This window comes from Wyeomyia smithii, chromosome 2 (assembly GCF_029784165.1).
Source record: "Wyeomyia smithii strain HCP4-BCI-WySm-NY-G18 chromosome 2, ASM2978416v1, whole genome shotgun sequence".
In the NCBI taxonomy this organism is placed as follows: domain Eukaryota; kingdom Metazoa; phylum Arthropoda; class Insecta; order Diptera; family Culicidae; genus Wyeomyia; species Wyeomyia smithii.
The window spans coordinates 170,030,986-170,046,182 of record NC_073695.1 but is presented as its reverse complement, the minus strand read 5'-3'; the positions used below and the strand labels follow the sequence as shown (position 1 = coordinate 170,046,182).

At 38.0% G+C, this 15,197-nt stretch overlaps 2 protein-coding genes across 2 annotated transcripts; both read left to right on the top strand.

The window, feature by feature from the left end:
* Positions 1-614: 614 nt before the first annotated feature.
* On the top strand, positions 615-5,020 carry LOC129724762 (chromobox protein homolog 1-like). Its single transcript, XM_055679914.1, has 5 exons — positions 615-792; positions 3,568-3,688; positions 3,749-3,875; positions 3,936-4,082; positions 4,138-5,020. Exons 2-5 carry the CDS (start codon positions 3,587-3,589, stop codon positions 4,320-4,322), a joined length of 561 nt encoding a protein of 186 aa, XP_055535889.1. The 5' UTR covers positions 615-792; positions 3,568-3,586; the 3' UTR covers positions 4,323-5,020.
* A 1,819-nt stretch (positions 5,021-6,839) lies between these two features.
* LOC129724009 (eukaryotic translation initiation factor 3 subunit C) lies at positions 6,840-10,394 on the top strand. Its single transcript, XM_055678588.1, has 4 exons — positions 6,840-6,991; positions 7,232-7,345; positions 7,401-9,384; positions 9,448-10,394. The coding sequence occupies exons 2-4, from the start codon at positions 7,253-7,255 to the stop codon at positions 10,095-10,097; spliced, it is 2,727 nt and encodes a 908-aa protein (XP_055534563.1). The 5' UTR covers positions 6,840-6,991; positions 7,232-7,252; the 3' UTR covers positions 10,098-10,394.
* Positions 10,395-15,197: the final 4,803 nt, after the last annotated feature.

Genomic DNA, 15,197 nt, shown 5'->3' with positions numbered 1-15,197 from the left:
TGACGATATACAACTTAGCTATTATCACTATATATTTTACGAGCTATTGACATCCCTATACCGAAAAACAGTGAATGACAATGAACTCATGTCATGGGCTAAATCTCATTTGTGCCCGCTGTCAGATAAAAGTGTATGAGAAGTGGCAGTGATATGCTATCTCGTTTACACATGCGTTGAGAAGTTAGCCTTTGGAAACTGGCGCCATAGGGGTGATATTTTACTAGTCTGGCGAAGTGGACTCTGGAACCAATAAAAACTGTCAAAACTGAAACCAGTCGGACCGGTTTCCGTTTTGGCTGCTTAAATTGGTTCCCGAATCCACTCCACCAAACTAGTAAACCATAAAGCGACATAACCGATTCCCTTGGCAAAACCATACAGTGCTCACCGATTTGAAGTGACAATTATCATAGCTATGAATATTTCGCCGGCCTCTATCCTACATTAAATCTACTATTTTTTATTTGTGTTATTCAAGTAAATGGGATATGATACCTCAATCAAATGATCTTTGGATAACCTTGAACAGTGTACACACGGCCGAATGTATTGCCGCGCCGCGCGGTTCAGTTCTCTTGTCACTCAAGATGCCAGTGAAAGAGAGATGAAGAAGAAAGAGTAAAAGAATAAAATTACATCTCTGTCGCCGCGCAAGAAGCATCATTCGCCTTTCAAAGGAAATAAAAATTATTTTTCGGTGAAAAATCCGTTTAGTGTAGTCTCCGCATTCTTTCTACTACAATAATTAGAGATTTCAGCGTTCGAATTTTTTGATAAATACCATTGAAGGTAAGTAAAACAAGGAAAAATGCTCAAAAATCAAATTCCTCCTGCGTCACGACGGCTTGCTTTTGATTGAATGTCAAATGTACTTTTCGTTTCGTTGTTTTTTCCGCTTCTAACCTCCGATGGCGCTTTTGGATAATGTTGATGGAGGGAAACAAGCGTTTAGTGATGAAGAAATTGTTTTATTTTGAAATCGACTCGTTTTAAGTGTTGAGAAATCGTAATCGCATTACTTTATACGTAAATTATATTCTTCCACAATGTGTTCCTTGTATGCATAACGCAGGAAATAGATTTTTTTTATTCAAAACTTTCGATTGATGAAACATTGGTAATACTTCTAATGTTTCAGCCTTATCCAAATCTATTCATGGTTAAGATGAAGGTAAAAATGCATATATTTTAGATTATTTCTTTTTGTTAGTAGATAAGCCGCTGTTTTGCGTCATATCAGTGCTGCCAGCGTGGGAATAATATTTCAAATATTTGAAATAATATTTTAAATTTTTTTATCTTTTTCAAGAAAAAATGGGCAATATACATTGCATCTCAAGACGTTAACTGCAATTTTCAATAAATTAAAAGATTTCTGTTGTCGGGCATAACTTTCTTTTAAGCTTATGTTTTATTTTAGTTTTTTTCTAAAAAGCAGAAAATACACTTATCTAGGTTTCAAATTTATAAAAATTTATTCAATTTCGATAAAAAGCTACAATCCTCTACTGACTTAAGTCTCTCTCGAACCTACGGCAAGTGACTTTTCAGACCATCATCGTACCTCGAGACCAGCTGGGGCAATCGTACGTTTTATTGAATGGTCAGACATGCAAATCGTTGGGCTGTCTTGAAAATTATTGCTAGGTGCTAAGATAAAACTAGCCCCTTCTAGAAAAAAATCTATGAAATTTCAAGGAAATCTAACTTGAAATTTATTCACTTATGTTCGAGCGTCTTGATAGTAAAATTTTCACTACACTTTTCACTTTTTATTCACTTTCACTATTTAATTCTATCACTTTTCAAGTGAAACTTTGCAAGTGAAAAGTGATAGAATTAAATAGTGAAAGTGAATAAAAAGTGAAAAGTGTAATCTAACTTGAGCCACTTTGTTGCGAATGGTTTGTTTAATAATTTTAATAAATCGATACTCCTGATACAGAAAACTACTCAAGCGACTTAGTTTTCTAGACTTTTAACATTCCAAAGCGGAGAAAAAGTTGCACAAACCTTGCATCTAGAATACATTATCTATGGATAAAAAAACTTACAAACATTAAACAAGATATGTCTAATGTGTTGAATATGCAGTTCAAGCATTCTAGCGATAGAAAATAGAATTTACTCGAAAAATTAGACACATCTGCACACTGGCACTAAAAAGTCTTCAACTAAAGAATTAATTATTTGAGGGATAGTTTTAAGAAAATTGTTTGAATTTCAATTAAACAAATTTTGAAAACGAAACGAAGTTTTTTGCAGACCCTTCCCTTTTATTCTATAGCAATCCATATTCAAAGATTTTTAGGATTACAATCAAATTTGTTCTATGGGTATTAGGTTACACGAATGTTGAGTTTCAAAACTTACGTTCCAGCGGTGTTGCCAAATATTATTAATTTTGAAATTATTAAAAAATTATGAATTTTTTAACAACATTGTCTTTTTTGACATGTATACTTTTTAAATCCTCAACAACATGAAACTAAAAAACAAGCAGTTCCTCACGCTTTCTTCTCAGCTAATTTTGTCTCATTGAACGAAATCCACCACTATTACGATAGAGGAAGCTCTAAAAATAATACTATATCCACCATTGTTTCATAGTTTTTGATTCTAAACTACCATATGCAGGGGCGATTCGTGGCTTTTGAATCTGCCTGTTCAACTACAAATTTTGAAAATCGCAATTTGAGGAAGTAATCGCAATCATGTCCGCAATCACGCAAGTCATTCTAATCGCTACTATTTGAAAGTGAAACTAAAAACCAATAAAATATTGATATGAATTTGCGTCTGAAATATATTTTTTGCCCGGCGTCCCCGTGTGCAATGCACAGATTGCATCTATGGACGAGTCGCCCCTGACCATATGTTCCTGTAACTATGGTGTCATCTATTATCTTCGAAGTCTACGTTAATTATTATCGTGTATAGTGTACCTGAGTCATGTGCACTTCCTACACGAAAAACGTATTAAATTAAAATACAATAACAACGACATACAGTCTTGAAAAGGGAATTGTGAAGAAACGCTTAACCTTGTTTATTATCATGAATCAAACGGATTAATCACATAGATGAAGAAAAAAAAACGGATTAATAACGGATTTTTAGTTTGAGATGGTCCAGGTACAGTCGTAAAAATTTTCCTTGGCAACTTCTCTAGCACTCGGCAATATAATCTGATATCGGTTTTACGCCAATCAAATGTTAGTCTACATTATTTATCGAAAAAATGCAAAATTGTTTAGTTGAAGGCATACACTTTCACAAAGTTTACACATTGAATTCTGGGAACATTCGATATTCATTATAATAATACTTTGAACCAAAATGAGTTTATGTTCCAGTTTCTATGCAATTAGTTCGCGACTTGTATAAAAAAGATATTTTTATGAAACCTGAATTACTCGACAATTGCAAATACTTAGTAGGTACATATATGTCTGATAAACTTGAGAATATATCGTAAAATCAATATTTAACTAAGCGAAATTGATACTTGAACGATCTCTTTTTTTTTGTTTTGCATTTTACATTTTAATTCACGTTGAACAGCTCCAAACTGTCAGCGATAATGAGCAGCAAAAAAGGAACATCCAAAAACGAACAACCAGTAGACGATGGTGCCGAATTCTCCGTTGAAAAAATTCTGGATCGAAGAGTTGTAAATGGAAAGGTAAACTGATTGTAGCATTGGAACAAAATTTCGTGAGGCTTTATTTTTGAATACTTACAGGTTGAATACTATCTGAAATGGAAAGGTTACTCTTCCGATGAAAACACTTGGGAACCAGAAGAAAACTTGGACTGCCCAGACTTGATTCAAGCTTTTGAAGACGCTAGAAAGAAGAAGGAGAAAGATGGTACGTATCCGCTTCAATGTAAAAGTTAACCGCTTCCATTTCACACTGACATTCCAACAGGTAAGGAAGAAAGCTCTGGCAGAAAGGCGGGACGTAAATCTGGAGTATCTGATGATTCCAAGGCCCCCGCAGCGAAAAGAAAGTCTACAGCTGGAGAAGATAAGAAGATCGGATTTGATCGAGGTCTCGAACCAGAGGAAATTCTCGGTAAATCATACGAATTGGCCAATAAGGGACAGGTAATTATTTCTCAAATTTTTAGGTGCTACCGATCATAATGGCCAGCTAATGTTTTTAATGAAGTGGAAAGATGCGGCCAATGCGGATCTCGTGCCGGCTAAGCAAGCAAACGTTAAGTGTCCACAGATCGTTATCAAATTCTACGAATCCCGCCTGACATGGCAGACATCGGAAAAGAAAAATGACGCCAAGGACGATTATGCCTAAAGAAATAATGATAGTATAGATACACACACAGCTTAACTATAAGAATATGGATATGTGAATCTATTTTAAGTATCATATTTCTCTTACCTTTTTGCTGATCAAACCAGCAGGAAGAGTTGACAAAAATGTAACTTTCGTGCATCAAAACATGCATACAGGAATTTTCGGTATAGTTTCCTTGGAACAGTTCTCTTCTTATTTCTTTTGATCTATTGAACATTGTAAATCAAAATCAACCAATGCAAGCCGTTTTATTCATTGGAATATAAAAATAACTACGATGTACGCAGGTGATTATAGCTGTTGTTGTTGAGACAGTTTGGAGGACTTTATATTTTGTTCATTTTCCTATATAATTTGTTATTTGAAACATGTCAAAGTCAGTTCACATGCACCGCATAATGTTCTACTTAACCCCGGTACAAAAACGCAAATTTGAATGAGAATTTCTTCATCTTTCAACATTTGCAACCCTCGGACTACTTTGGATATCGTATTATGAAATGAAAAGCTACGATCCCCAGTATTCCATGCTCGCAATAACTGCTTGTGCTGAAACTAACAAGGATTTACAAGAGCTGATCGTCAAGTTGTCATGGAAACGTTTCTATTTTTTTTTACAAACACAAACATCTGAAGTATATGTAAGAAAGTGAACATTTAATTGCTAGTAATCAATAAAATAAGGAACCCAACTACATCATAAGTGTATTATTTATTGGATCTGTTGGCCGGAAATTAACATGGAGAACATGTGAAGGGACACAAAGATAAAAACCTGACATGAAAAGTGTAGTTAGTTTGCCAAATGTATGTTATATTTTTGAATTTTTTGTACGTTTGAATGAAATGTGCAATAAAGTGAAGTGTATTGCATAAAAATAAAAGAGTAACAAAAGCGAATGATTAAAACTTGTCAACTATACTAGATGTGCAACTCAGTTCTCGCTATTTGTCAATAGATGGCGCCAGCAGTAAGTGCTGATCGCGCTTAATATGCAAAGGTGAGGAAGAAGAAGACACGTCTTTATATTAATAGCGAAAAATAAGCGTAGATCTCCAAAACGAGCAAATACCATTTGAAACTGTATTTCGCATTGTTTATTTACACAGAAAGGTTTTCCCAGCCGTAAACAAATAACTTGTAAAAAATTCTTGGAAAACATTGGGTCATTGTTTTTAAACTTCTACGTCATCAATGTTGACAAAAAAGGGCCCTTTAAACTTGAGACTCAAACTACCTCCGCCTATATTCCATTGAATCGCACTGATTGATTTTGACTCATCTTACAGGGAACAATCGTATATTACGTAGCACGCTCAGGGGGAGCGGGTATTCAGCGAAACGTTACAGAGTGTAATACAGCCTTAAGGCTCTAATATACTCTTTGACCAAGCGTCAAATATTTGTCACTTTTTGACAGATAAAAATTTGGTCAAAGATAATTGTTTGTCACTCTCCAATTTTTACATGGGGCAAACACGTGCAAACAACACCCATGACGTCAAATAAATTTGATATAATTATCAGAAGGTCAAATGTTTGACCATTGGACAAAGAGTGTACTACAGGCTTTAGACATATGGTAAACAACGCGGCGAGAAAGTTTTCAAAATTAAATTTTTTGAATATTTTTCAGCATACAGCACATAAAAGTGCAACTTAGATGAATGTCAAGGTACGGAAATGGTTTGAATCTCAGGTTTAGTTAGGTTTTGTTAACAGTGATGACGAAAAACTCCAAAAACATTAGGAAAAAAATAATGTCCGGTTGATTTTTTCTCAAGTTCTGAAAGTTTTGAACTGAAAATGCCTTCAATGCATTGTATGATTTCAGCAATTTTAATGAATGCACATTCTGACAATTACATAGGATAGTTCGCGTAGGTGTGAGCAGCCTTCAAAATCTTGTAGTCTTCCCCAACTCGTTTGAAAAATTGTGCTCTATTTATGACCTTCTTAATGATCATTGTTTCATGGTTTTCATAAAATTTCACATATTCGTAAGTATGATTCGGGAAATCGTAATAGAGGAAAGAAAAAAAGACATGCAACGAATGAACTTTCACTGCTCATGTGATAGTTTTCTTCGAATTATTAAAAATTTTAAATTGGTATTTACATATTTTACACTGCATTCTCATCTGCGGAGAAAAATATTTTATATCTCATCTTGATATTTTCAATTTTATTAAATATGATTATACTAGAAAGACACGTGTAGCAGACGACACGGAATGTTGATTTTAACGCGACGTTAAACTACTTTCGCAAACCTCAGCTGTCAGACCACATCAGCTGTATTACTCACCATATCGTTCAATTCCGCTACGTTTGATATAGCTTACTTCACTTCAAAGTCAGCGAATGAGGCTGTTTGCAACACCCATCATTTCTGATTGATGTTACAAATTTCCTTCTCAAAAAAAAACAAAAACAAACGAATATTAGTCAACTTTAACACTGCTTCGAATACAGACAAGTAAGTGCAGTAAGTGTTTACCGCACCTTTATTTGAGAGCTTTTGAAGTGAACGGCGAACCGAACGTGTCAGTTCAAATTTCGCCCGACTAGAAGTCGAAAAGTCCTCTCAAAGACGTCAATCTGATTTTCTCATGCTTGCTTTAGTTCGGAAGCAGTTTGTTGCTTAAATTATAACGAAATAATTGTAAGTATGAAGTGAAAAGTTAATGTTACAAATCAATTTTTTGGTGCGCGTGAGTGTGTGATATTTTTTTTGTATGATATAGTAGTGTTGCAGCGTATTTCGTACTTTTTGCGGCAGCTCATGCGTGGCATATAATCTTGATGCAAAGAGAATCTTCCTGAACGGGCGAAAAATTAAACATAACCTGAACAGTTTGCCAAATTTGTGTACTCATATATTCCGATTTGCCTAAATTTACAGGCCCTGAGAAGTGTTTGAACCATGTCTCGTTTCTTTGCTGGGGGCTCGGAGTCCGACTCCGATAGCTCATCTGATAGTGAGCCAGTACAGCGTCAGGCAGCGCCACAGTTTACAGTAAGTTGACATCAAATGACGATTGAAGCATTTTAAAACCATATATTTTCTATAGTTTAGTGACGAGGAAGAAGACGTAAAACGCGTTGTCCGCTCAACCAAGGAGAAGCGCTATGAAGACCTTTCAAGTATAATCAAAAGTATTCGAAATTTTAAAAAGATTAAAGATATGCCCAGCTTATTAAGTAGCTTCGAAGATTTAACACGAGCTTACGCTAAAGCCATACCAGTGATTACCAAGGTTGAAAATGGAATTACACCACGTTTCATCATACGTGCCCTAGCTGAGCTTGAAGATTTTATCAATGAAGTGTGGGATGACAGGGAAGGACGAAAGAACTTATCGAAAAATAATTCCAAATCTTTAGGAACATTGCGGCAAAAGTTCAGAAAATACATAAAAGAGTTTGAGAGCGACTTGAAAAAGTTTCGCGAGTCTCCGGATGCTGGTGACGATGATGATGAGGAGGAGGACAAGAAAGATGATCAATCGGAAGATGAGGAAGTTACAGCCCCTACAGCTACTAGACAAGTTTCGTTTAAAAAGACGGTGGAAAAGGTTAAAATAGAGAAGGATGATGACGACTCGGATGATTCGATTGACTGGGGTTCGGATTCAGAATCCGAAGAGAGTTCCACTGATGAGGACACTCAATACACTAGTATTCGTGAACGCTTTTTGAAACGTTCTGATAAAGATGACGGTGAGGATGGTGAAAAAAAGAAGGAAAAGAAGAAAGTCAGAGAAGCAAAAGATAGCCGTAAGAGTAAGCGAGTTGATGATGACGACGAAGGATGGGAAGTGGTCAACGGAAATCGATCGGCTACATCAGAGCAACCTAAGATGTTTGCGAAGGATGCAGAAATCGACATCAATTTGGTGATAAACAAGTTAAATGAGGTCATGGCCGCTCGTGGTAAAAAGAGAACTGATCGTAAATTGCAAATTGAATTTCTCCGAGAGTTACGTGCTGTAGCTGATGCTAACAACCTTGGCGCTGCTGTGGCAGCGAAAATTCGTTTCAATATTGTTTCAGCTATTTTTGATTATAATCCTAAAGTCTCGGAACCGATGAAACTAGAACATTGGTCTAAGTTGTTGGAGGAAATACAAGCTCTTATCAAACTGCTTCTTGCCAACGAGGATATTCATCTATCAGAGACTGTTCTTGATGAGAATGAAGAATACGAAACGGCTCCTTACAAAATTCGCGGTTGTATGTTAACAACTGTGGAACGTTTGGATGATGAATTCACCAAGCTCCTGAAGGAATGCGATCCGCACAGTAATGATTATGTCGACCGTTTGAAAGATGAAGTCACTGTGACCAGTGTAATTGAGGAGGTCGTTAGATACGTTGAGCGTTTGGGAGACGAGATGGAAATATGTAGAATCTATCTTCGTAAAATTGATCATTTATACTACAAGTTTGATCCAAATGTGTTGAAAAAACGAAAAGCCCAACTACCGGCAAACACAACGACATCAGTAGATGAAATGGAACGTCTTTGTCGCTTCATCTATGCTAAAGATCAAACTGATCGTCTCCGTACTCGAGCTATTTTGTCTCATATTTTCCACCATGCATTGCACGACAACTGGTTTCAAGCACGTGACTTGGTGCTTATGTCGCATCTTCAAGAGACAATTCATCATTCAGATCCCCCCACACAAATTCTTTATAACAGAACAATGGCCAATCTAGGACTTTGCGCATTCCGGCATGGTAACATTAAAGACGCCCACCAGTGTCTGGTGGATCTAATGATGACTGGTAAACCGAAAGAGCTTCTTGCTCAAGGATTGGTTCCACAGCGACAAAACGAGCGTTCCCTGGAGCAAGAAAAGGTTGAAAAACAACGTCAAATGCCTTTCCATATGCACATCAATCTGGAGCTTCTAGAGTGTGTCTATCTGGTTTCAGCTATGCTGCTAGAAATTCCCTATATGGCAGCACATGAATTTGATGCTCGCCGCCGTATGATAAGTAAAACATTCTATCAACAGCTACGCTCCTCTGAGCGACAATCGTTAGTTGGTAAGTTCAGTTAATGAATTATATAAAATTATTTAAAAAAAATGACATCCGTTTTGTCTGCAGGCCCACCTGAGTCGATGCGCGAACACGTCGTGGCTGCCGCCAAGGCAATGCGACATGGCGATTGGAATGCTTGCGCGAACTTTATCGTGAACAAAAAAATGAACGTTAAGGTTTGGGATCTGTTCTATGAAGCAGATCGCGTACGTGAAATGCTGACTAAATTTATCAAAGAGGAATCATTGCGTACATACCTTTTCACTTATTCCAACGTTTATGCCTCGATTAGCGTTCCCTATTTGGCGGAAATGTTTGATCTAGCAAAGAGCAAAGTTCATTCACTAATTAGTAAAATGATTATTAATGAAGAATTGATGGCTTCGCTGGATGATCCAACCGAAACCGTAGTATTACATCGTTCGGAACCATCGCGTCTGCAAGCTTTGTCGATGCAGCTGTCTGATAAAGTAACCAATTTGGTCGATTCCAATGAGCGTATATTTGAGATGAAGCAAGGTAACTTCTTTCAACGCGGTGGCAATCAGGGCTACAATCGCGACAGACAAAACTATCGTAATCAGAACCAGAATCAAAACTGGAACAATAATCGCCGTCAGGATAACCGTGGCAACCGCGGAAACCGCAATCAGAACCGTGATCATCGTGATCAGCGTGAACATCGTGTAGAATTTGCTGACGATAAGGCTGAGTAAACGATACGATTCAACCGGCTCAAGATTCCGGTGTAATCTTGTAGTTCTTGTTTGTGGCTATTGGACATTTTCGGCTAGAGTTTTCGCATTCACAGCAGTTTGAAAATATTCACAACATAATCCAAATTATATCTAACATACAATGAATATATCAATATACAAATGCTGTGTTCCCGATCTGGGTAATGTTTTGAAATGCTGCGCTCAGATCGGGAATACCTACAGAATGTACCGTATAGTTGGTCTAATATTTCTGATGACGCTAGAAAAGATAATAAAACTTTACTTATATCCTTAGACTGATGATTATTTTTACATAGGTTGTTGTAGTACTGGCGAATGAATTTATTAGAATTGTGCGTAAATTTACGTTGGTTTCGCCGCTTACTCGTTTTTTACGGCTCTTCATTTGTTTTTTTTTTTTATATATAAGTTTATATTCGCCACTCGTCTTTCATAACGCAGATTTCAAAGTTTTCGCAGTTTGTTGAATCAAAGAACTCATGGTGCTTATTACGGGAGTCACTTCACGGTGAAATATATTTCACTCTCACGCTCACTTCACTTTTTTAGACCTATTCCCGATTCCACTTCAAGTGAGGTGACAAAAATCACCTCCGTGGAGTGAGATTGACAGTGAAGTGAAATTGAGAATAGGACAAGTGAAATGAGATTGTTCCCCAGCTCAAAAATGTCTAAGTCCCAGAAAGTCGTTTTTTCCCGTTTTTTTTAGATAACACCAGATCTTGACATGTTCTGCATTTCTAAGACATTCGGCATCAAAAAAAAGTTTTTTTTTCGGTATCGAAAATTTCCTGAACTAGTTTGCATTTTTTTCATCGGGCAAAAATATGAAAAATTGACCGCTTTAAGGCACGGATCAAACTCTGATTCGCTTCGTTACTGAAGAATAAATCCAATATTTACCATTAGATCACAAATCAATCAACTTTAAGACTTATGGCAGCTTCGTGGAATCATTTCACCGTTCAAAATGGTCGTGAAATAATTCCACGCGAAACGTCGCTTTTTCCGTTCTCACTTCACTGATATGACACTCATAATAACCCAGATTCCACGGCAGATGTCACTTCGCGACGTTTTTCTCACTTACGTGAGTCCCGTAATAGGATTTTGTTCACTTCACTCTGATTTCACCGTGAAGTGACTCCCGTAATAAGCACCCATGTATTTATTTCACTAGGATTTTGACGTAGAACATCTTCTAGAATTTCTTCATTTCACCAGCCCACCTTGTTTTGACTTGGAGCCAACACAACTGCTGTCAAAACCCTTCTTTATTCACTACCCGAAGCGCACCGTGAAAAATTGTCAGTTTTAGCCAACCACCGTTTCGGCTAAGTTCGTAGAGTTTATCTGGCTTACGTCGTAAATCGCGATGTCGATTTTTTATTCCTGGGTAAATCTCTACTGACCCAGTCGAATATAGAAATTCGCTATATCCAGATTACTTCGCGATAAGGGCGAATCGTTGCTTTATTTTCCTATCTTTTTTTCGCTCTAATCGCGACGTAGTCCTGATATGTTTTCTATGTACTGGGGTACATTGTGAAAAATTTGGAATGAAACTGTCAGATGTTCCGTGAGATTTCAAACGATGATAACAGCATAACCACATGATGGATAACAATAACCAATATGTTGTTGGATGGATAAAATATTGGAATATTTTGTATTAGGTTTGTATTAGGTATTAGGTACGCAAGGCAGCAATAATTGAAAAAAAAAATTTCAAGGACAAATTTACGCGAACAATTAACATGTGAGCATGCCTAGTACAGACGACATAAATAGACACCAACCATTTACTGTGACATTCTCTATATCAGTATCAAAAAAGAAATGACAGTCTCCCCGTTACAACAGCTCAATAAATGTTTGCATCCATAAACTTAGACTAATTTGATGTCTCGAAGGTAAAGGTTTTCGAAAAGTTTGGGACAGTCCTCAGCCGGCATTTTAACAGTCGAGCAACGGTTTAACAGATGTTGAAAATATTTTGTTCGACAGGTCGTACACATACAGAACAGTAGCCTAATAAATGTTTTCCGGTGCATCTATTCAACACTGGTTTAACAAGTGTCGAATGAAATATTCTGCTGTTGTCGTTTGAAATGCTTTTCGCCGTTCCTAAACAACTGTGTCGGGTAATTTATCCCAATTTAACTAAACAAATATTGAACAGAAGTTTTCTATTTTTCATTTCGGGTGTTGTTCAACTGTAGCCTAATAAAAGTGATCGAGTAAATGTTTAGGCAACAATAATCGTTCCTTGGGCGGCACACGATTTCTATCGTGTGCAATCGAGGAAAAACGACCCTGCCTAAAAAGTTATTTAGTATACCGAAGGTCACTACTTCTCCAACTTCATGATTTATTGGGAGCATCGATTGACTAGTTCGTTTTTCCACCAGGGCCAGCAAGAGGACCGAGATCACGTGGCAATCCCAGAGATGTACTAAGCTAACGACACTCGAAATTTCAAAGAGAAACAGTACAGCTCCCGCAAAAGCTAAGTGCCGTGAGCCGATATGTACAGGAGTATGGACGATATCCTCCTTACGGACGAGTGTGAGGTGATCGAAAGGTTAATACAACACTTCGATAAGTATTTGAAAAATTTGGGAGGAAGAACAAGTACAAGTGTGTCCCATCTATAATAAGGGCGACAAACGCGCAAGGAGCAGCGAGCAAGGTAAGTCGACCAATTGGAACACGACCTGCGGACCCAACGCAAACTGCGGAGCTATATGTAGCAATGGATCGAGTGGAGTGGATACGAATCTTACGTATAGTGAAGGCTACATCACGATTTGGGACTGTTTGGTAAGGTAAGGTAAAGTGAAACCTTCTACATTACTTATTTTCAGGTTCACTATCATGAGCAATGTGATTTAAGTCTTCGTTCAAATATTTTTCCCGGTCAATTGTACTACTGAGTTCTGTAGTTTTCCACAAGTTAGGGATTAAAACAACGTGACTTTCGATTTACATTCCAATATGCTCAAAGTCACTTTTTAAATGTGTTTAACCTTATTGAAATCAAAAATCAGCAAGAATTCGAAAAATATGACGGATTCATCTTTTTCGAGAGGAGATCTTGTCTACGAGTATTCTTTTGAGTTTGTAGGGACCGTTCTTACCTCAACCATATAAGAATCAATATATTAAAGAATTATGTTACACAATTCTTGCAAAACAAACTTAATTTCAATCAGGCCAAATAGATTTTCAAAACACTTCAAACATGTTACTTCAGCAGCGCACGCACCTCCTCATCCATCAGTGCTGTCTCTTTCTGGAAGTCCGCGAGAAGTTTTGCCTTTTTGGCTTCTGTCGCTTGATAGCACTGGCCTTTTTCTTCCGGGCATCTTCATCTTGATCAAACTGCTCCTTCTTCTCTGTCTTCATCAATTCAACATATCGGTTATGTAAACTGCAAGCGTAAAGGATCAAAAAGCAAAGCCTTGGTGCTACATTCCGATTCGGAATTTAACCTTCTGTTAGTTATGCACAGACTTCGCGTGCTGTTTAGTGTACAGGACAATTGCGAGGCTAGCGCTACGATCCTACTGACACTAATAGCCTTTCCCGAGCCGAGACTCGAACCTACGACGACTGGCTTGTTAGACCAGCATCGTACCTCGAGACCAACTGGGAGATGGGGATCAACAACTAGGTCAGCGGTTCTCAACCTGGGGTACGCGTACCCCTGGGGGTACTCGAAAGCCTTCAGGGGGTATGCGAAAGAAAAATCAGTAATGGCGGACAAAATAATTTTTCTTTATAGTACTTTATTTTCTGTTCAATCTTGCTCCTAAAACATGAATGTAGCAATCAAACAACCCATAGTTCAATTCGAAACCTGAACTAGACTACCACAACATGATCTACCACTATCTCTCTCTCACTCTGCGAGAAAATTCCAAGCCAGGGGGTACAATCGATATGTAAAATATCGCCAAGCAGTACGCGGAAAAAGAAAGGTTGGGAACCGCTGAACTAGGTGATATCAATTTCGTCCACTCCACCGGCATCCTGTACTGCGTCGTACACCAAGCGCTGTGCTGCAAGGTTTTCCTATTGCAGATTCACGACTAGGTACTCCAACGGGGCATTGCCATGTAATAGAATCAAAATCTTTTTAAAAATCACGGTCAAGTTTTGAAGATTCTTGCCTGAACCGGCTATTAAATCTCTCCAAAAAGGATCAATGCGCTTCTCGCTACGGCGGTAGGAAGTCAGCAATGACTTCATAGAATGCATAAGGCCCGTACTCGAAAAAAATACACCATTTTTATCCGTGTGAAACCCCGTGAGAAAAAATTGATGACGAGCTGGTTATAACTGGTTTGGAGTGTATTATTTACATGTGCAAAATTTCATAACAATCGGTTCAATGGTTATTGAGATGCCATTGAAACAAGAATTGAAAATCGCCGTCATGGAAAATCCGACTGCGACTATAAGATGGACAACTGGGAATCACCCATACAACTGTGTTTCGGGTGGTAAAATCGTTTAAGGAGTCAGAGACGACCGAGCGGCGGACTGGAAGTGGAAGAAAATCGAAGACAGCTGACCCTTTGATGGCCCGGAAGATTTTTAATTATTTCCTTCCGAATCGCGGCGCGGTTCTAAAGGCAAAGTGTTCCGCCTGGTTCGTTTAGCAAACCATGAAACGAGCTGGGCTTCGCGTATTCAAGGTCCGGAAGGCACCGTTATGGATAACGAAACCTACATCAAGGCAGACGCAAAACAGATACTGGGGCTGGAGTTCTACGTTGCCACATCACGGTTTGATGTTATAGAAGACATAAGGAAGAAGAAGGTGGACAAATTTGCCATAAAATACTTGCTCTGGCGATAATCTGAGTAAACCGTACATCACAACGGGTACCATCAACAGTGAAATTTACCGCACAGAGTGCCTTCAGAAGCGTCTGTTGCCCTTCCTGCGGTACCACGGAGGCGAGACATTATTTTGCCCGGTCCTGGAATCATGCCATTACGCGCAATCGACGTTGGATTGGTATAGAAAAAAAAAGGATTTTTTGTACCAAAAACCGCCAACCCCCC

What these genes read in the sequence shown, in the direction of transcription:
- LOC129724762 (XM_055679914.1), top strand. Translation starts at nt 3,587, where the DNA reads ATGAGCAGCAAAAAAGGAACATCCAAAAACGAACAACCAGTAGACGAT. An exon ending in GAAGAGTTGTAAATGGAAAG is followed by an intron (nt 3,689 to 3,748) that starts GTAAACTGATTG and finishes GAATACTTACAG; the next exon opens with GTTGAATACTATCTGAAATG. An exon ending in CGAACCAGAGGAAATTCTCG is followed by an intron (nt 4,083 to 4,137) that starts GTAAATCATACG and finishes TCAAATTTTTAG; the next exon opens with GTGCTACCGATCATAATGGC.
- LOC129724009 (XM_055678588.1), top strand. Translation starts at nt 7,253, where the DNA reads ATGTCTCGTTTCTTTGCTGGGGGCTCGGAGTCCGACTCCGATAGCTCA. An exon ending in AGGCAGCGCCACAGTTTACA is followed by an intron (nt 7,346 to 7,400) that starts GTAAGTTGACAT and finishes TATTTTCTATAG; the next exon opens with TTTAGTGACGAGGAAGAAGA. An exon ending in TGAGCGACAATCGTTAGTTG is followed by an intron (nt 9,385 to 9,447) that starts GTAAGTTCAGTT and finishes TTTTGTCTGCAG; the next exon opens with GCCCACCTGAGTCGATGCGC.